The sequence below is a fragment of the Nerophis lumbriciformis genome, linkage group LG03 (genome assembly GCF_033978685.3).
Source record: "Nerophis lumbriciformis linkage group LG03, RoL_Nlum_v2.1, whole genome shotgun sequence".
Taxonomy (NCBI): Eukaryota; Metazoa; Chordata; class Actinopteri; order Syngnathiformes; family Syngnathidae; genus Nerophis; species Nerophis lumbriciformis.
This window is the reverse complement of record NC_084550.2, coordinates 42,025,459-42,048,424: the sequence shown is the minus strand read 5'-3', so window position 1 is coordinate 42,048,424 and position 22,966 is coordinate 42,025,459. Positions and strand designations below refer to the sequence as shown.

The window sequence follows — 22,966 nt, the reverse complement described above, 5'->3', positions numbered from 1 at the left end:
GAAATACATTTTTCCAATCATTTTGGAACTTGCAAGCGTACGTCTTCTTCTTACTCGTCGTCGCCATGTCTCTTCTTCGTTCTTCTGCTGTGTCTCTGTTATGTTTTTGGACATTACTACTTGCTGTAGTTTTGAAGCAATGCATGATGGGAATCCGGATGTTGTGTGTCAGTGTATTAACGTGCCGGCTGGAATAAACACACGCTGAGAAATAGCTCCGTGCCTGCCTACTCTATGGGTTATAGATAAACCTATGGATAACAGAGACATATATAATAGTCTCCTTTTCAGGTGAGAGAGGACGCTAAAGGCAGTGCCTTTAAGGCACGCCCCCAATATTGTTGTCCGGGTGGAAATCGGGAGAAATTCGGGAGAATGGTTGCCCCGGGAGATTTTCGGGAGGGGAACTGAAATTCAGGAGTCTCCCGGGAAAATCGGGAGGGTTGGCAAGTATGCCTGTGCCTGCTGGGCTTGTCTTTTTTTATTACAATACAAATGTCACACTACTCATTATTTCCTTATGTTTTTTCTGTATTTGCTGATTTCTGTACACTCTCTCCTATGTTGACACGTCTTGTATTGAGCACTGAGCTACACATTTGCCTCACTTTAGGAGAACCACCTGCCTCTGATCAATAACCAGAAGGGTTTACTTGCCAGCCTCGCTTCTCAGACGAGGCTGCTGCATTGTTTTGTGTTGCACGCAAGTGTTTTTCGTCTTTTTACGCCTTACTGCAAGCTTGTGTTTTTATATTTCAACTGGTGCCGCCTTCTGACTACAATTCTAATACCATTTTACCTGTACGTCGTCTCTTGTCTCCGCATCCCGGGCTCACGCCAACAGCCGACATGCGCCACCGTGGCAACACATTTTAAATGACAGAGTAGGTATTTGTAGATGTAAATAGACTTGTCTCTCCATGAGCTTCAAGAGGTAGTCACCTGCATTTTTATTTTTATTTCACAGGTGTGCTTGAAGCTCATGGAGAGAATGCCAAGAGTGTGCAAAATCAGTAAACAGAGCAAAGGGTGGCTATTTTGAAGAAACTAGAATACAAACCCTGTTTCCATATGAGTTGGGAAATTGTGTTAGATGTAAATATAAACATCTAACACAACCCATATTCAGTTGAATGCACTACAAAGACAAAATATTTGATGTTCAAACTGACAAACTTTTTTTTTTTGCAAATAATCATTAACTTTAGAATTTGATGCCAGCAACACGTGACAAAAAAGTTGGGAAAGGTGGCAATAAATACTGATAAAGTTGAGGAATGCTCATCAAACACTTATTTGGAACATCCCACAGGTGAACAGGCACATTGGGAACAGGTGGGTGTCATGATTGGGTATAAAAATGAATTCCATTCACAAACAAGGATGGGGCGAGGGTCACCACTTTGTCAACAAATGCGTGAGCAAATTGTTGAACAGTTTAAGAAAAAACTTTCTCAAGCAGCTATTGCAAGGAATTTAGGGATTTCACCATCTACGGTCCGTAATATCTTTAAAGGGTTCAGAGAATCTGGAGAAATCACTGCACGTAAGCAGCTAAGCCCGTGATCTTCGATCCCTCAGGCTGTACTGCATCAACAAGCGACATCGGTGTGTAAAGGATATCACCACATGGGCTCAGGAACACTTCAGAAACCCGCTGTCAGTAACTACAGCTACGGCTTTGCTGGGCCTGAGCTCATCTAAGATGGACTGATACAAAGTGGAAAAGTGTTCTGTGGTCTGACGAGTCCACATTTCAAATTGTTTTTGGAAACTGTGGACGTTGTGTCCTCCGGACCAAAGAGGAAAAGAACCATCCGGATTGTTATAGGCGCAAAATTGAAAAGCCAGCATCTGTGATGGTATGGGCGTGTATTAGTGCCCAAGACCTGGGTAACTTACACATCTGTGAAAGCGCCATTAATGCTGAAAGGTACATACAGGTTTTGGAGCAATATATGTTGCCATCCAAGCAACGTTACCATGGACGCCCCTGCTTATTTCAGCAAGACAATGCCAAGTTACATCAACGTGGCTTCATAGCAACAGAGTGCGGGTACTAGACTGGCCTGCCTGTAGTCCAGACTTGTCTCCCATTGAAAATGTGTGGCGCATTATGAAGCCTAAAATACCACAACGGAGACTGTTGTTGAACAACTTAAGCTGTACATCAAGCAAGAATGGGAAATAATTCCACCTGAGAAGCTTAAAAAATGTGTCTCCTCAGTTCCCAAACGTTTACTGAGTGTTCTTAAAAGGAAAGGCCATGTAACACAGTGGTGAACATGCCCTTTCCCAACTACTTTGGCACGTGTTGCAGCCATGAAATTCTAAGTTAATTATTATTTCCAAAAAAAAAAAAGTTTATGAGTTTGAACATCAAATATCTTGTCTTTGTAGTGCATTCAATTGAATATGGGTTGAAAAGTATTTGCAAATCATTGTATTCCGTTTATATTTACATCTAACACAATTTCCCAACTCATATGGAAACGGGGTTTGTATAAAACATGTTTTTGGTTATTTCACCTTTTTTACATAAATCCACATGTTTATTCATAGTTTTGATGCCTTCAGTGACAATCTACAATGTAAACAGTCATGAAAATAAAGAAAACACATTGAATGAGAAGATGTGTCCAAACTGTTGGCCTGTACTGTATATTTTCTTTCAGAAGAAATAGCGATTATTGAAAGAACGGCATTGACTCTGTGGCACGTTTGCTTAGATTCACGCTGATGTCCGTGTCTCCTCGACTTAACAGCCATTAAAAGATTACAACTCTCCCAAATATATTACACTATATACATCCATTCATACCTTATATTACTTTCATTTACTTTCACGTAAAAAACAAAAGACCCAATAATTAAACTTCAAAAAAGGGTCATTAGAATAATACACAAAGCGTGCTAGTACGAACCTACCAATCCATTATTTCTAAGTTCTAATGTGTTAAAATTTTCAGATATGGTGTTTTTAAAAACAATAGAAATTATTAGAGATGTCCGATAATGGCCTTTTTGCCGATATCCGATATTCCGATATTATCCAACTCTTAATTACCGATTCTGATATCAACCGTTACCGATATATACAGTCGTGGAATTAACACATCATTATGCCTAATTTTGTTGTGATGCCCCGCTGGATGCATTAAACAATGTAACAAGGTTTTCCAAAATAAATCAACTCAAGTTATGGGGAAAAAAAATGCCAACATGGCACTGCCATATTTATTATTGAAGTCACAAAGTGCATTATTTTTTTTAACATGCCTCAAAACAGCAGCTTGGAATTTGGGACATGCTCTCCCTGAAAGAGCATGATAAGGTTGAGGTGAGCGGGGTTGGGAGGGGCGGGTTTTAGGGGTAGGGGGTAGCGGGGGTGTGTATATTGTAGCGTCCCGGAAGAGTTAATGCGCAAGGGGTTCTGGGTATTTGTTCTGTTGTGTTTATGTTGTGTTACAGTGCGGATGTTCTCCCGAAATGTCTTTGTCATTCTTGTTTGGTGTGGGTTCACAGTGTGGCGCATATTTGTAACATTTTTAAAGTTGTTTATACGGCCACCCTCAGTGTGACCTGCATGGCTGTTGATCAAGTATGAGTTGCATTCGCTTGTGTGTGTGAAAAGCCGTAGATATTATGTGACTGGGCCGGCACGCAAAGGCAGTGCCTTTAAGGTTTATTGCCGCTCTGTACCTCTCCCTACGTCCGTGTACATAGCGGCGTTTTAAAAAGTCATGAATTTTACTTTTTGAAACCGATACCGATAATTTTGAAACCGATATCAATAATTTCCGATATTACATTTTAAAGCATTTATCGGCAGTCCGATATTATCGGACATCCCTAGAAATTATGTTTGGAGTAAAGAACAACAACCTTCCAGCTTGTATTCTTAGGTTATTTAAATAAAGAGGAGACAACTATATATTACGGGGGATATTGATTTTTGAAATAGGTAAAGTAAGAATGAATACAAAACACAAATGCATTTCAGTTTTAGGAGTTAAATGGTGGAACAAGCTCAGTGATGAGTTGAGGACATGTTAAGTTAAGTTAAAGTTAAAGTACCAATGATAGTCACACACACACTCGGTGTGGTGAAATGTGTCCTCTGCATTCGACCCATCCCCTTGTTCACTCCCTGGGAGGTGAGGGGAGCAGTGAGCAGCAGCGCTGGCCACGCCCGATAATCATTTTTGGTGATTTAAGCCCCAATTCCAACCCTTGATGCTGAGTACCAAGCAGGGAGGTAATGGGTCCCATTTTTTTAGTCTTTGGTGTGACTCGGCCGGGGTTTGAACTCACAACCTACCCATCTCAGGGCGGACACTCTAACCACAAGGCCACTGAGTAGGTACCCGGTTCTTTGTTAAGGTTTAAGAAAGCCTTGAAAGGTGAAATAATAGAAAATGATAAAATATTGTAACAATTACTTTCATCCCATTTAATTTTTTGAACGTTGATGTTCCAGGTAATCTTATTTACAGTGAATGCACTGGATAGGCAAATATAAGCCTTGGCTTCAGCCTATTCCTTTTCGGTCATTCTTTTTCTTTTCTTTTTGTGTGTAAATGTGTATGATTGTTAAATACGTATAATCTGTACTGTTAAATTGATCACACAGCCGGTAGCTAATTGCTTTGGAGATGTGGGAAACAGCGGGAGGCAGGGTGCAGGTAAAAAGGTGTCTAATGCTTAAAACCAAAAATAAACAAAATGTGAGTGCCCCTAAGAAAAGGCATTGAAGCTTAGGGAAGACTATGCAGAACGAAACTAAAACTGAACTGGCTACAAAGTAAACAAAAACAGAATGCTGGACGACAGCAAAGACTTACTGTGGCGCAAAGACGGCGTCCACAATGTACATCCGAACATGACATGACAATCAACAATGTCCCCACAAAGAAGGATAAAAACAACTGAAATATCCTTGATTGCTAAAACAAAGTAGATGCGGGAAATATCGCTCAAACGGACACATGAAACTGCTATGGGAAAATACAAAAAAAAGAAAAAAAGCCACCAAAATAGGAGTGCAAGACAAGAACTAAAACACTACACACAGGAAAACAGCAAAAAAAGTCCAAATAAGTCAGGGGGTGATGTGACAGGTGGTGACAGTACACCAACTATGAGACAAGAGCTATAGTGATGCATGCTTGGTTATGGTTTAAAGTCATATCCAACAATTGCAACAACGACTTTTTACTGTCAACTGAGTTTTGTTTCTTTTTTAATGATTTCTGCTGGTGGTGTGCCTCCGGATTTTTTCAACGCAAAAAATGTGCCTTGGCTCAAAAAAGGTTGAAAAACACTGGATTATATGACCAAAATAAACTCATTTCCAAACACTCATTTTTAAGGTGTTGCAACTTCTTTTTTTATTTTGTAGTAGTAGCGACTTCCCCCCCGGTCAACTTCCTTTGTTTTTACTTTATTGAAGTGCGCATGAAAAGTGACGTCGAGGCCACATTGGGGCCTGTTATACTGGAGTCTGATGAAAATCACGCTTCACTTAGTCATTAAGTCACTCAGGTCCACTACCAACCACATTGTGAAGTATGCGGACGACACGACAGTAGTGGGCCTCATCCGTGACAACAACGACATGGACTACAGGGAGGAGGTGAAACATCTGGTTGACTGGTGCAGAACCAACAACCTGGTCCTGAACGTCGACAAGACCAAGGAGATCATCGTTGACTTCAGAAAGCACCAGTCCAGCCACGCTCCACTCTACATCAACAGCACAGCAGTGGAGATAGTAAGCAGCACCAAGTTCCTGGGGGTGCAGATAACTGACAATATAACCTGCTCCCTACACACCGGAGCTCTTGTAAAAAGAGCTCAGCAGCGCATGCACTTTTTGCGTCGGATGAAAAGAACACAGCTCCCTCCCCCCGTTCTCACCACATTCTACAGAGGCACTATACCAACTGCATCTCTGTCTGGACTGGAGCCTGCAGTGCCTCAGACTGGAAGTCTCTCCAGAGAGTGGTGAGGACGGCGGAAAAGATAATCAAGACTCCTCTTCCTCCTATCCGGGAGATCGCAAAAAGCCGCTGCCTGACCAGGGCTCAGAAAATCTGCAAAGACTCCTCCCACCCCCACCAAGGACTGTTTTCACTGCTGAACTCTAGAAAGAGGTTCCGCAGCCTCTGAAGCAGAACCTCCAGGTTCTGTAACAGCTTCTTCCCTCAGGCCGTAAGACTCTTGAATGCATCATAATTAAATTATCCCCTCAACTCCCCCCAAAATGGATTAACTCGCTGGAATAAAAAAGACAATATAACATGCATCCATAAATGTGGACGCATGTGAAAAAATGCAATATATTTATCTGTACAGTAATCTATTTATTTATTTATATTTATTCATTTATTTTATATATATATATATATATATATATATATATATATATATATATATATATATATATATATATATATATATATATATATTATTTATATATGCACCTTATTGTTTTTTTATCCTACCATGAGCTTATGTAACGAAATTTTGTTCTTATCTGTGCTGTAAAGTTTAAATTTGAATGACAATAAAAAGGAAGTCTAAGTCTAAGTCTAAGTCTAATAGTCAGTTGGAAAAAAATCAGATCTCAAATAAATCCGATTTGGGCCACTTAGGTCTGCAGTGTAAACAAAGTCAAACATAGGTACTGACCTATGTGTGCAGCGTAAGGGCGACGAAAGGGATTTTGCACGCGCATCACGTCTTTGATGCGCTCCACCTCCCGCTGGTAGTGGTGTCGATCCTTCATGGCTCCCTCTTTGGCTTCCTTCAGCGCCCCCTCCAGCGCCTTGACTCGCTCAGCTGTAGACCGAAGCCGTTTCTCCAGTTTGGGAAGCTCACAGCGCAGGTCTGCATTGTCACGTACCAGCTGCACACAAATATTCATACTTTCACTGGCTGGTTTGCACCAATATTTAAACAAACTCCTCCAGTTATTACAAAGTCTGCCCTGGTTTGGACGTATGATCGTTCCCCCCCACCCCCCGGCACAGCACGAGTACATACTGAAGCAGAATTAACAGTGACCTGGAACAGAAACAAGTGAACTGGAACATTTGTGTCAGCCAGAGCCAAGTAGATGCAGCAGAGTGGAACCACTGACAAAACTGACTTGATGGCCTAACTGCCTCTAGCATGGAGAAAATAAACACAGGTACTGCAAATGGAGACTGGATGGGTTACTAATAGGCGTGGCCACCATTCATTGTTGGATCAGTGATGTTGTTCAGGGTTCGTACACCTTTTCCATGGCCAAATTCCAGCACTTTTTAAGGACTTTCAAGATAAATTTTTCCAGTACCCTTCAAAAGGAGAAAACCAGTGTGAATCAATCCATAGCCTTGTTCTTTGAGGTCACCAAATGCTGTCTGTATTAAAAATAAGGAACATCTGCTAAAACCTAAGCCTAACATTGAACCAGCAGTTATCATTAACTGAACAGGGCATAGAAAATGAAGTAGTGTGACTATTCAATGTCATTGGTGTTCAACACTCAAGTCCCGCCACCTCTAGAACAAGGCAGCACAAGGAGGATTCAGGATGCTTTACTATTGTCCATTCTTTAACATGTACAAGACACATAAGAACTGAAATTACATTTTCGGCACAGTGCCACTAAGAGCAGACATACGTTACAGGGAGACAAGACGGGACCGCCAACGGATCAGCCACTTCCGGCGCTCCTTAAAAAAGGTGGGAAAAAGGTGATATTGGGAAAGGGGGGAAGAGTAAAACATATCAGTTAAAGGCTGGGGAAAAGGGAAAAAACCTAATTTGCCATAAACATGTTACATATAATCACAATTCACAACATAGGGGCGGGGGGAGTTGGAGCCCTGGAGGCCGGCCTGCTGCTATAAAGCGCTACTCAGCCGCCCATCACCCCGAAGGGGAATCAAGCGGTGGTGGGGAGTGTGTTTGTGTATATGCCCATTGTCTTTGGGTGTAGTGGCGTTGTGTTCATAGGCACGGGGCCGTTATGCATGCAATGCAAGCAAAGTTCGACTTCCAGGTGTCATTGAGGAGGGAGGGAGGTCAAAAGCGTCCATCTTTGAAAGTCCTCAGGGGATGATTACAGAACAGCCTGTTCTTGTCCTCAAGGCCATTCGAGGGAGTCAAATTGTAGATAAGGATTTTTGTTTTTCCTCGAACAGACATTATTTTAGCTAAGTACCGTGTGACTTGTTGAAGGGTGGACTAGCAAAGTAAGATTTTCATTGTACGGCAAACTGTCTGTTTAACTGTGCATATGACAATAAACAATCTTGAATCTTGAACATTACAATGGCTTGCCTGTTCTATTCGTCCATGTTGGCTCTCATATCCAATGTTTCCTTATCAGCAAGCTTCTCCATGATGTGATCCATTTTATGATTCAGTTCAGAAATCGCCCCAGGCTGTGATCCCACAGCCCGGCCCAAACCTTCCATTGGGACGAACAGCCTTTGGGCTCCTTGAGTGGCTGCCATCGTCTTACGAATTTTACGATACACCAGAGCAATGCCCAGCCCAATCAGCAGGTGCCCCGCGATCATGGTTCCAAATAGGTAGATGTCTTCCACGTCCTCGATGGAAAGGACTGAGAGGCACGGGATTCTCCATTTGTCCCAGGAATCTCTCACGTACCCCGCAGCAATGGTTCCATCAGGGCAGGCAGGCTCCCCAGAACCTCTTTTCCTCGTCAAAAAGATTTTGTCAATAGAGTTGAGAGTCCAGCTAATCAATTCCATGTCTGATGTTTAGATTTGGAGGACAGCGCAAAGAAAGAGGCTTCAAAAAAAGTTTAGACAAGACAAGACAAAGAGAGCAAGCAAGGAAAAGACGGGAGGAGAAAAAAATGTGACCGCCCTCACCAGAGGCAAGACAGAAAGACAAGAGATGCTCAACTCCACCTCTGAGGACATCTCCAGAGGTGCATGGTTGGCAGCAGCTTGGAAGCAGGAATGGGAGTCAGCCGGAACACTCCCGAGTCCACCGCTACATTTGGGACCCAGGAGATGGCGCCATCGGAGGAGACGACCTACCACGCCGACAATGGATCACGCTGAACCGTCCAAGGAGTGCGGTGGGTCGCTTTGGGTCATCAATGAAGACGTGGGGCTCGGCGGACAGTGCAGCATGTGAGTGCGCCGACCATATAATCAACATCTGCCCCTTATATGAACCGCACTCGGAAGCCAGCCTCTTCCACCTGGGACCAGGGATGCGGGTATGGCTACGACACCGAGTTGGACATCTGACATTACACGAAAGAAGAAGAAGTCATTGGTGTTTGCAAACGTGTCTCCATTTGTGTTGTTCTTCAAATTTCTAGTTCCTTTTCTTACTTACAGCACTCAATGATATCAAACAGCACGGATTGATTCACACCGCATTTGTGCTTGTAAAGTGCATAGTGTGATATAAATACACGCACCCTCAAAATGTCAATTTCACTCATTTATTACCAAAACTGATCCACATTAATATAAGGATAATAAATCAAAGGAAATATTTTGTTTGTTTCACAACACTTCAGTCACCTTTCATTAAGCATTTCTAGCCTTATAACTGTGGCTATGATAAGAAATTAACAAAAAGACAAAAGTTTCCTTTTTTTGCTTTCACTTAGGTAGCCAGACAAGTTAAGTAGACAACGAAAATAATAGAGCAAGAAATGCATGCAACCATGTTGTGTAAAAACTACAAAATCATTCATATTAAGTCAGCTTTAAGTTGTGAACAAGGTTACAAATCATACATTACATGACCTTCACAGTACAAACAAGTTCAATAATGTAGCCATTTTAATGCAATTAACCAAAATGACAAAATACTTTAACTGAGGTAGTCAGACAAGTTAAGTAGACAACCAAAATAATGGAGCAAAAAAATACATTGAACCATGTTGTATAAAAACTCAAAATCATTCTGTGGAGGGAGATGGGGCCAGCGCTGTCTGCAGGAGCAAAGGTCACCGCCTCTGTCCATGGTGCTGAGGACAGAGCACCATCAGACGGGGGCGTGGCAGTGCTGACGGCAAGACACAGCTGGCAGGTGATTAGATTTCACGGGCGGTACGTGTTAATCTAATCATCTGTTGTCTTTAACAGTAAGCGGCCGGGAGCAGGAGGGGAGAGAGGATACGGACGTGACTGAAAAGTCACGTTCTGCGAGAGAAAACTGTTGTTAAAAACATATGATCATTAAAACCCTGTTAAAGCCTGCACGCTTGGATCCTGTGCCGTGTCTGACAGTGGGACTGCAAAGACGCAACTTCCACACATTCACATTAACTCAGCTCTATGTTGTGCAAAAGGTTACAAATTACATATGACCTTCACAGTGCAAACAAGTCAAAAAAGTGTAAATTATTTACCTTTTTGCATACTTTGCAGCAGGCTACACGTGGATTTGGTCCACGTTTTATCCAAAGTTTGTATTTGTAATTTTCCATCCAATGTTCATTAAAACGACATGGACCGATGCACCACTGTCCTCTTGGGGGCGACACAGAGCTGTATATACGGCTCTGTCATGACAACAACCTAATGTAAGGGCTTGTGCAAAGCAAACAGATCAAGCGTGGAGCTTTAATTTTTAAGGAAATTTATTTTATTTTTTTCCATTCCACTGCCGAGAAATATGATGAACATTTCCAAGCATTTACAAGCACTTCACCCAACATTCAAGCATTCTTCAAACCTTGAAAGCACAACATTAAAATCCAAGTATTTTCAAAGTTTATAAACACCCGTACGAACCCTGGTTCTTACTCTTTCTGGAAAATAATCACATTACATTCACAGCACTTATGGGGGCCATATTCCTTCCAAAAGCATGTCTGAAAATCACTGCAAAAGGTAATGTTTTGGTTGACGTCAGTGAAATAACTAATCAGCCTCAGCAGCTTAGTGACCCTGCAAATGTATCCTCCTCACAGACCACCAGTGTTGGGACTAACTCTTTGTAACGCGTTACTGTAACGCCGTTAGTTTCGGCGGTAACTAGTAATCTAACGCGTTATTTTTTATATTCAGTAACTCAGTTACCGTTACTACATGATGCGTTACTACATGATGCGTTACTACATAAAAAATAACGTAAAATAACGCAGTATCGGCTAAAAACAGAAGATCTGAGTGTGTTTTATTGGAGGGTTGCAGTGTCGTCCTTCTGATTCTTCTTGTGTCCCAACAGGGATAAGAGAAGAGGAGCTGTGTGTGTGTGTCTGGGTGTGGGTGTGGGTGTGGGAAGGGGAGGGGAGGGGGCGTGTCTGTGTTTACTAACAAGACATCATGGTGCAGCTGAAGCAGAGTTTCTTAACATGGAGATATTCTAGACTGACCATGCGTCCTCTTTTCCCCGGACATGTCTTCTTTTGCGGAGTTTCTTAAATGCTTCAAATGTCCAGCACTTTGAGTTAGGGTTGCGTGTATTTTCAATGTACGTTCAGGGTAAAGAAGGGGTTAAAAACAAAACAAATTGTGCGCACGCAGCAGCATTCGCGAGGGAGGGGCAGAGACAGAAAGAGCGAGAGAGCGAGGGAGTGGATTGATTGATTGAGACTTCCATCAGTAGATTGCACAGTACAGTACATATACCGTTCAATTGACCACTAAATGGTAACACCCGAATATGTTTTTCAAGTTGTTTAAGTCCACGTTAATCAATTTATTTCAAACTGTCATTGCTCAAAACATAATATTGAATCAAAATCAATGTTATTATGAAGATTGACCAATCCAAGGTTCCCATTACTTCACATCAAATATTCCACTTTGAAAAATATTTTTGGGGGAAGATTTTGCATATTTTGTGTGTTTGCCATTAAAAACATAGTTTTGTTTGACAAAAAAGGGCGGAAAACAAACAAACAAAAAAACAACATAAAAAAAACTAAAACATTTTGAAATGAGGGATAGATCTGAAGTTGATGTAGACTCCAGAGATTTAAGCGTTAATATAAAATTTATGTATGCCCTGGCACACCATTATCATCATTTCATGACCCAAGCAAAACACTTTCTACACTTTTATACTGAAATAAATACACCTACAACTTGTTAAATAAAAACATAGAAAAAACTACTAGCAGCGGTAAAGTTTAGATCCATGAAGGAAAGAAAAAATTTAATGAATGTTCATAAATGTATACAAATTTGTTTTATTTTTTTATTTATTTTTTTAATGAATTAAGTCACGTTTATGACAACCTTTTTCCAAAACACAATATAGAATGTGAGATACAACAGCATAATGCATAGGTTTATATTTATTTTTTTCAAAAAACTTACAAAAAAGTGGGACCCCATTTTTATCACTTAATGGGGTCCCCTGGACCCCATTTTGAAAAATCCTAGCGCTGTTCAACAGATTGTATTATTCTCCAGTGCAATAACAGTACTGAAATGAAGGCTAAAAGGGCATTAATGGGAACTTTAAAAAAAAACAAGAAAAAAAGAAGTAACTAAATAGTTACTTGTCACAGTAACGCATTACTTTTTGGTGTCAGTAACTGAGTTAGTAACTCAGTTACTTTTGAAATAAACACTGCAGACCACACACAATAAGTGATCTAAAACACAGGCTTAATCACATTATAGGTTACCAAAAACGCAGACCATATCAAATAAGTGAACTAAAGCATTGCTTCTCCAATGGTTTGACCCAGATTAACCCCATTTTTAAACTCAAATTTGTCAAATAGATCATATTCAATGAAAACTTAAAAAGCACACCTGTTCCAAACTTATGACTTTAAAACGTTGACACTTAGTAACACATCACATTATATTTTAATCATATATGTACTTTTAAACTGCTATTTCTCTGTTTTGTGTTTTTTTGTTTTGCTATTTTATACACTCGTATTGTTTTTTCTCCAAGTTAAGCGTCTTTGAGGTTTTGAAAATGCATGTATTATGATTCTTAAAAGACTGCACACACCTATATTTGGCCAGTTTTTCAAAGATTAAACTCTTTGGTGTGAATGCCAGGTGTCAAACCAAGCACCATCCCTATAGTGAAGCATGGTGGTGGAAGCATCATGCTGCGGGGATGTTTTTCGGCGACAGGAACTTGGAGACGAGTCAGGATAGAGGGAAAGATGAATGCAGACACCCGAGATGAAAACCAATGCTGCCCATCCAACCTGATGGAGCTTGAGAGGTGTTGCAAAGAGGAGCGGGTGAAACTGTCCAAAGATAGTTGGCATTGTATTTAAAAAGACTTGAGACTGTCATTTCTGCAAAAGGTGCATCAACAAAATATTGACTAAAGGCTGTGAATACTTACACTATATTGCCAAAAGTATTTGGCCACCCATCCAAATGATGAGAATCAGGTGTTCTAATCACTTGGCCCGGCCACAGGTGTATACAACAAAGCACTTAGGCATGGAAACTGTTTCTACAAACATTTGTGAAAGAATGGGCCGCTCTCAGTGATTTCCAGCGTGGAACTGTCATAGGATGCCACCTGTGCAACAAATCCAGTCGTGAAATTTCCTCGATCCTAAATATTCCAAAGTCAACTGTCGGCTTTATTATAAGAAAATGGAAGAGTTTGGGAACAACAGCAACTCAGCTGGTAGGCCACGTAAACTGACAGAGAGGGGTCAGCGGATGCTGAAGCGCATAGTGCAAAGACTTTCTGCACAGTCAGTTGCTACAGAGCTCCAAACTTCATGTGACCTTCCAATTAGCCCACATACAGTACGCAGAGAGCTTCATGGAATTGGTTTCCATGGCTGAGCAGCTGCATCTAAGCCATACATCACCAAGTTCAATGCAAAGCGTGGGATGCAGTGGCGTAAAGCACGTTGCCACTGGACTCTAGAGCAGTGGAGACGCCTTCTCTGGAGTGATGAATCACGCTTTTCCATCTGGCAATCTGATGGACCAGTCTGGGTTTGGAGGTTGCCAGGAGAACGCTACATTTCGGACTGTATTGTGCCAAGTGTGAAATTTGGTGGAGCAGGAATTATGGTGTGGGGTTGTTTTTCAGTAGTTGGGCTTGGCCCCTTAGTTCCAGTGAAAGGAACTTTGAATGCTCCAGGATACCAAAACATTTTGGACAATTCCATGCTCCCAACCTTGTGGGAACAGTTTGGAGCGGGCCACTTCCTCTTCCAACATGACTGTGCACCAGTGCACAAAGCAAGGTCCATAAAGACATGGATGACAGAGTCTGGTGTGGATGAACTTGACTGGCCTGCACAGAGTCCTGACCTGAATCCAATAGAACACTGTTGGGATGAATTAGAACGGAGACTGAGAGCCAGGCGTTCTCCACCAACATCAGTGTGTGACCTCACCAATGCGTTTTTGGAAGAATGGTCGAAAACTCCTATAAACACACTCCGCAACCTTGTGGACAGCCTTGCCAGAAGAGTTGAAGCTGTAATAGCTGCAAAAGGTGGACCGACATCATATTGAACCCTATGGGTTAGGAATGGGATGGCACTTTTGCCAATATAGTGTATATATTTTTTTCTGCCAAAATAGAATACATTTAGTAAGAAAAGTTACAGTACTTTATTGATACATATTATTTCCAGGCTTTCGAGGGCCAAATATAATGAAGTGGCGGGCCACATCTGGCCCCCGGGCCTTGAGTTTGACACCTGTGCTGTAGTGGGTGGTCATAGCAATGACGCTTGGAGGATTACCAGTGAGTAATATAATCTATTATAGAAGACACTATATTGAGTGACACGAGTGCAAAGGTGACTATATGGCTGTTAATTCATGTTTAGAAGGCTCTAATAATGTAAAAAAATATATATTTGGAAAGTCGTAAACAAACAAGTTTACCATGGTCAGGCTTGGAACAAATGAGCTGCGATAAATGAGGGATAACAATATTAGAGTAAAAACAAAGTAGTTTTAGCCAGTATGAGAACAGGGAGGGAACTAATAAAAAGAGCACAGTGTCTGCATGCATCTTAGTGATTACAATGAGAGAACTCTGCTTAGTAGGAGACTTTTGTTGATTTATGAGCAGAGTTTGTGTCTGCAGTTCCAGCAGCAGGAGGAGATGAACTCCCTGCAGCGTCACCAAGATTGGATCACTGCTGCAGTGCACCTCTCATCCAGAAAAAGAAAATCAAAGGCATTTGAATCTCAAGTCATCTAAATTTGCAAGAAAAAGAGAAAACTTAAAGGGGAGCTGCAGTATTTTTTGTAAATTTTGGAATCATTCACAATCCTTATGTGAGACAAAACATGTGTCTTTCTCTTTTTGTATGCATTTTAAGTCATTTTAAATCGTAAACAAATGCTAGTAAGAGGGGGCTAACAATGCAGGTAATGTTGATGTGGTCTATTCCACCTAAAATGCTCTTATAAACGTGCAAAAACGTCATGTTAGATTTGGAATATTCTTTTTCCTGTCTTTAGTGTTTATTTCTGTTTCAGCACGCCTTCCTTCCTTTGTTGTGAGCGCTGATGATACACACCTGCCTCCGATTGGTGATCAGGAGACTCACCTGTCTCTGATCACTAATCAGAGGGGGTTCTTAGTCGGAGCTGGACGATTTTCGTTGCTTTGTACGTCTATGCTCTATAGCTCCCAGTCTGTGGAACGCTCTCCCTGACCACCTGGGGGCACCACAGACTGTGGATGCTTTTTAAAAAAGGCTTAAGAACCATTCTTTAAAAAAAAAAAAAAGAAGCCCTTTGTTAAATTTATGTGTGCTAGTTCTAGCTATTAGGCTGTTCTAGTTTTTATTTTATTTTACTATTTATTTTACTCGTTGGGGTTTGTTTTTGTTTTTTTAAATGCACCGTAGCACTTTGAGATTGTTTGTTCAACGTAAAGTGCTTTTACAAATAAAATCTATTATTATTATTTATTATTAATATAGCCTTCCCTGTGCACTTCCTAGCTGCTCTAGTTTTGATTATTACATACATTTTTGCCTGAATGCCCTTTCCTGTCTCTGCATCTTGGGGTCACGACTACCGCAACAACGCGGTAAAATGTATATGTAATATAATAATAAACTGTAATATTTACTTATGTTGAAAATGTTTAGCATTACGGCTCATTGATGCATAGGCGTATCAAAACGTTGGCTATTTCCTTCAACAACACCAACACTTCTACTCATGTCAGACTTCATGAGAGAAAACAATGACTACTTTGGGACAAATGATGATCCAGAACCTTTTATTTTTGAGCCTGAGGATGAGCAACAAGATTTACAAGCTGTGTGCTAAAGAGCTTAAGCATTGTGTAGCAGTATTGCGAAGTGCTGAACAAGAAATACAATCACCTACTGTACAATGCCTGCTCGCACTGGAATGCCGACTGGTGGGATGTTTATATCTTTCAGCACCAGACTTGTGTTCCCTGTTTAGATTATAAATCCATCGTAATCTTCACTTCTCAGGTAAAAGAAGCAAATGACCATATTGTCACGATTTTCTAGGGATGTCTTCAGGTCTAATTTGAATTTCGAAGTTGACCAACTTCTCGGTTTATGACCACAACCTCTTACTATACAAGTAAGATGCATGATTCATGAACTAGCACACACGTTTACCAACTCGGAGGCTATGTCAATAGATGCATAAGCTACAGTAGTTACCTCTCAGTAATCATTGCGCCTAAAAGTAGTTCCTCTGCATTAGCTCTTACACTAACAATGACGCTAAAACTTGGTTAAGGCCATGTCTACACCAAGTCGTTTAACCCCTTAAACTAATAGTTATTTAGCCTAAGCCCCGTTTCAGCCACACTAAACTATCGTTTAAGGTCCCCCTCCTCGGACAAACTTTTACATGGGTAAGTGTGCCGGGTAATTCTTGAATCTCCGCCTCTTAGCTTTGTATGGACTTATTGATCGTTTACAAACTGAGTTTGGACAGGAAGTGACGTCAGAAAGAACACGCCACAGCCAGCTTGATAATAAAGCGGTTTCGTAACTCGGAGCTAACCACTGGAAATATGGAGGTGAGTCATCCAGACATGCCCGTGTTTCTCCTTCTTCTACATGTACAGACATTTGTGGAAATCACACATGAATACCTTAAGAGAAAGCGATTGCAGCTATTTGGGATACAACACTTCTCAGACGGCAAGAGAACTTTCCAATGTCCAGGTCAGCTGTGATTCTACTTAGCGAAAAACTTCGTCCATTTGTCGAAGGAGAGACAACGAGAATGCGGGCTCCCGTGGATGTGAAAAAAAAAAGGTAGCGTGTGCTTTGTATTACCTGGCCGTCGAGGGAAGACTACGGAAAACGGCGAATGCTTTTGGACTGGCAAAGCAGACTGTATCAGTTATTGTCCGCCATGTATGTCACGGACTCAACGTCTAGGTCCAGAGTATATAAAGTCACCAAAAAGGAATGGACAATGAAGGTGAAGGCAAAAGAGTGAGGAGTGTCCTGACCAGATATCTAGATCCCTAGATTGATTGTTGTCAAATGTTCTTTATCACATTTTTTCACGTGTCTAATAAAGATTTGATTAATTTATGATGTCTCAGGTGTGATTCACTACAATAGGGCCCCGCAGCACACAGGATTCCAGTTAATTGAAATACCACAATTTGGATATTGTTCAGATAAGTTACATTTAAGAACTTGCACACAAAGCAACACTGGAAGTGACTATGACGTGCGCATTTTCCGAGCATGCGTATTAGGTCGCGTTGAGCTGGCGGACGGAGGATGGAAGGGGGTCTTAAACGGTGGCATTGTTGTGTGTGGACACGGATAAGGTTAGGTGGAATTTACCCTGGATAACCTTATCCCGGCTTAGTGTAAACGGGGCCTAATACTCAGGTCGCGGCATGTAAATGGAGTATTGTTGGCTTTTTTTGGATGTCTTTCAGAGGGCTTTATGGGTTTAACCCTTGTGTGGTGTTCGGGTCTGTGGGACCAGTTTTCATTTTTTATCAAAAGAAAAATGATACAATTAATTAATTTTTCAAACTGAGACTCACTGACTTGGGCTCATTTTCTGTGAAGAACATATAGCAGAATATATATTCAATGACCACACACCATACACCCCCCTACACATTTCTATTACATATAAGATGTCCGGGGCTAATAGAAGTGTGGAAATTGATGTTATGTGTACCACACATACACACAGCAGGCCTAGACAGGAGGAGGACATAGTGTAGGTACACAGAACATCAGAGGGTCAAATGTGCGAGAAAATGAGAGCAGACAGTGTTGACAAACAATGTTGCAACCTTGTGTGGGAACCGCAGGTGCAGAAACACAAAATGCCTTACAATCTGTCACACCTGGGTGAAGTCTTGTCTGGGTTTCGTCTGTTGTCATGTTGTCTTGCCATTTCCTGTTTTATTTTGAAAGGTTAACTCTCCCTCTCGTTTCAGGTCACTTGCCCTTCCTCCTGTTTCACTGGTCTGATGTCTCTCCTGATTGCCTGATTGTTCCCACCTGTGTCACACTCCCACATGTGTATAAATGTCTCGTCCTCCTCTTGTCTTGTGCCAGAGTGTCTCGTTACTTCATGTGCGTACCTCCAGCGTTCCCTTGCCATAGCATTGTCCACAGCCACAGCCACGTTTCTTGTATCTTTTTTGGATCCATGGGAGTATTTTGATTTGTAAGTTTTCTCAGGTAAGAATAGCTTCCTAGCATCACCTCCATTGGAGCGGTTTTTGTTATACTTAGTAGTTTTTTGTTCATAGCCCCTTTTTCCCTCCGTAGACGGAGCGTTTTTGAGTTATTGATATTTTTGTTAGTTTAGAGCTCAGGTCAGTTGTGTTTTTATAACCTGTTTATTTCTCCTGTTTTGGACCCCTTCCCTTGTCCAAATAAATTGTCTTAAAATCCTGCATCTGTGTTCAGAGTCCTGTTCTGGTCGTGACACAATCAAACACTTTTATGTTATAATACTGAACAGATGTTTATTGGGATAAGGTAAACAACTGTTCAGTATTTTAACATAAAAGTGTTTGATTGTGAGGCATTAAAAGCCACAAAATGCAACAGGTCCATCAGACCCACAAACGCTGGCTGAGTCACAGCAATATGAACATTACACAAAAGTTAAAAGATGACTCCCATTAGCTGCATTGTTTGCCGACGAGTAAGAGCCATGTTTTACAATTTGAAATACGCAAGAAAGGGAAAGACGTCTGTTTGACTTCCTCACAGACAGACGCCAATCTGTGAGAGTGGGCAACAACACCTCCAGTGCCATCTCCCTGAGCTCCCCCCAGGGCTGCGTCCTGAGTCCGCTGCTGTTCACATTGATGACCCATGACTGCTGCGCCAGGTCCACTACTAACCACATTGTGAAGTATGCGGACGACACGACAGTAGTGGGCCTCATCCGTGACAACAACGACATGGACTACAGGGAGGAGGTGAAACATCTGGTTGACTGGTGCAGAACCAACAACCTGGTCCTGAATGTCAACAAGACCAAGGAGATCATCGTTGACTTCAGGAAGCACCAGTCCAGCCACGCTCCACTCTTCATCAACGGCACAGCAGTGGAGATAGTAAGCAGCACCAAGTTCCTGGGGGTGCAGATAACTGACAATATGACCTGGTCCCTACACACCGGAGTTCTTGTAAAAAGAGCTCAGCAGCGCATGCACTTTTTGCGTCAGATGAAAAGAGCACAGCTCCCTCCCCCCATTCTCCCCACATTCTACAGAGGCACTATAGAGAGCCTGCTGACCAACTGCATCTCTGTCTGGACTGGAGCCTGCAATGCCTCAGACTCGGACTTTCTTTAATGAATACAAATATTATAATACACAGGCATGTGATTTGACCACAATGAAAAAGACTGAAAAAATTTCCGGGGGTCTGGGGGACGAAGGTGGTGCCCTGGTGGGGGGTCAAGGGGGCGACGCCCCCCGAAGCTCCTGGTTTTTCACCAATTTAACATGCTAAAATTAACAAAGACAGCACCATTTGAAGACAATATTTTAGTGTTTAAAGACATGAAAACATCATTAATAGAACATACCTTGCTTCAAGTTGTTTCATATGTTTTTGGCGTTTCGCATGTACTTCCAAAGCCTTGAAACCTCGTGATCCATAGTCAATATTATCATGACACCACGTGCACAAAACCTTTCCGGGACGATCGATTTTCCGAATAAAATCACCGAACAAAGTCGTAACTTCCTTCTTCCCAACAGTATCAGTGATTTCCCTTTCCATCCAGTCCCATCGGAACTTATTTTTGACATGTTTATCAATTTCTTTTACTCGTAAAGCGTCCTTTCTCTCGAGAACCGACATCGTTTACATATGGAAAATGGCGGTAATAACTATTATGAATGATGACGTTATTAACGTCATCATTCATAACAGATGTCCTGATTGGTCACAAGGAACATATCAACCAATCAACTACGGCGTTTTTGTAGCTTTAATTTTCACATATTTATATTACTTAATTTGTTTAAAGCTTTTTCAAAATACATTTGAAATTAACATTAGACTGAATTTTTTTTTGTAAATGTATTTAATACTTTAACATTATTTATTGTTATTATTATTATTAATTTAGAATGTATCTTAACACTGCATGATTCTATGTATTTTTTTTTTTCTTTTGGAATATTTTTAAGTAGTATTTATTTTTGTAATCATCTTGACCTTCTGTAAGCTTTGGACAATAATGACGGTGATGAACACAGGCTTTCAAAATAATTTCACAAGGTTTATCATGTTAAACTTGCAAGTAAAGAGTGGTGAGGACGGCGGAAAAGATCATCAGGACTCCTCTTCCTACTATCCAGGAGATCGCAAAAATCCGCTGCCTGACCAGGGCTCAGAAAATCTGCAAAGACTCCTCCCACCCCCACCAAGGACCGTTTCCACTGCTGGACTCTACAAAAGGCCCCGAAGCAGAACCTCCAGGTTCTGTAACAGCTTCTTCCCTCAAGCCGTATGACTCTTGAACGCATCATAATTAAATTATTCCCTCAACTCCCCCCCAAAATGGATTAACTGGCTGGAATAAAAAAGACTATATAACATGTATCCATAAACGTGGACGCATGTGAAAAAGTGCAATATATTTATATGTACAGTAATCTATTTATTTATTTATTTATTTATTTATATATATTTATTTATTTTATATATATATTTATATATATTTATTTATTTATATGTGCACCTTATTGCTTTTTTATCCTGCACTACCATGAGCTTATGTAAGGAAATGTTGTTCTTATCTGTGCTGTAAAGTTCAAATTTGAATGACAATAAAAAGGAAGTCTAGTCTAGTCTAGTCTAGTCTAGTCTAGTTTTCTTGTCTTGCATTAAGATTGTGAATGATGGGCAAGACTCCAAAAAAGTGCACTTCCCCATTGAAAGTCAAACACAATTTGGAATTGTAGGTAGAAGAACTTCAGATGTGAGAGTATGTGTTGAGTCATGTTGGTGAGCTCCAGCATTAGAATCACTTCATTTGCATTGACTCAAGCGTCTTCTCCTGTGCCGCTTAGGTTCCCAGAAGGCACCTTGGCACTTGAACGCTTGCGTGTTCCCCACTTGTGTGAAGTTGCTGCACTCGGCTGATTGATGATCCTGAGAGATGTTTTCAGCAGAGAACAATGACGGATGATGCACAACGCTCGCACTTTTTCATTTGTCTGGCTCTTTTTTCCCATCTACTTCAAATGTGTTGTCAGGTTCCAATTAGAGATCGACCGCTTATCGGCCTTTTAGGCACGGATATTTGGTATTTTGACTGTATGTGTGATCTGTATCTGACTTTTTTTTCTCCATTTTTTAAATTTACAACTACAAAATAACCTTAATCAGCAGACACAATATATACATACAGTCGCGTTCAAAAGTTTACATACACTTGTAAAGAACATAATGTCATGGCTGTCTTGAGTTTCCAATCATTTCTACAACTCTTATTTTTTGTGATAGAGTGATTGGAGCACATACTTGTTGGTCACAAAAAACATTCATGAAGTTTGGTTCTTTTATGAATTTATTATGGGTCTACTGAAAATGTGAGCAAATCTGCTGTGTCAAAAGTATACATACAGCAATGTTAATATTTGCTTACATGTCCCTTGGCAAGTTTCACTGCAATAAGGCGCTTTTGGTAGCCATCCACAAGCTTCTGCTTGAATTTTTGACCACTCCTCTTGACAAAATTGGTGCAGTTCAGCTAAATGTGTTGGTTTTCTGACATGGACTTGTTTCTTCAGCATTGTCCACACGGACTTTGGAAGGCCATTCTAAAACCTTAACCATTCCTTTAACATTTTTGACAATCTGACCACAGAACTTTCCTCCAGAAGGTCTTATCTTTGTCCATGTGATGTCAGATGAAACAAAAATTGATCTGTTTGGCCACAATACCCAGCAATATGTTTGGAGGAGAAAATATGAGGCCTTTAATCCCAAGAACACCATCCCTACCGTCAAGCATGGTGGTGGTAGTATTATGCTCTGGGCCTGTTTTGCTGCCAATGGAACTGGTACTTTACAGAGAATAAATGGGACAATGAAAAAGGAGGATTACCTCCAAATTCTTCAGGACAACCTAAAATCATCAGCCCGGAGGTTGGGTCTTGGGCGCAGTTGGGTGTTCCAACAGGACAATGACCCCAAACACACGTCAAAAGTGGTAAAGGAATGGCTAAATCAGGCTAAAATTAAGGTTTTAGAATTGCCTTCCCAAAGTTCTGACTTAAACGTGTGGACAATGCTGAAGAAACAAGTCCATGTCAGAAAACCAACACGTTTAGCTGAACTGCACCAATTTTGTCAAGAGGAGTGGTCAACAATTCAACCCGAAACTTGTGAATGGCTACCAAAATACCAAATATTAACATTGCTGTATGTATACTTTTGATTTGGTCACATTTGCAGTAGACCCATAATAAATTCATAAAAGAACCAAACTTCATGAATGTTTTTTTGTGACCAACAAGTATGTGCTCCAATCACTATATCACA

General features: G+C 41.0%; 1 protein-coding gene across 1 annotated transcript in view; it reads right to left on the bottom strand.

Annotated features, from left to right (window-relative positions):
- kif5ab (kinesin family member 5A, b) overlaps window positions 1-22,966 on the bottom strand; it is a 459,246-nt gene that overhangs the window by 66,278 nt on the left and 370,002 nt on the right. Inside the window, exon 24 of the mRNA XM_061937764.2 lies at window positions 6,694-6,910. Coding sequence (XP_061793748.2) covers window positions 6,694-6,910 — 217 coding nt within the window. The remainder of the gene's footprint in view (window positions 1-6,693; window positions 6,911-22,966) is intronic.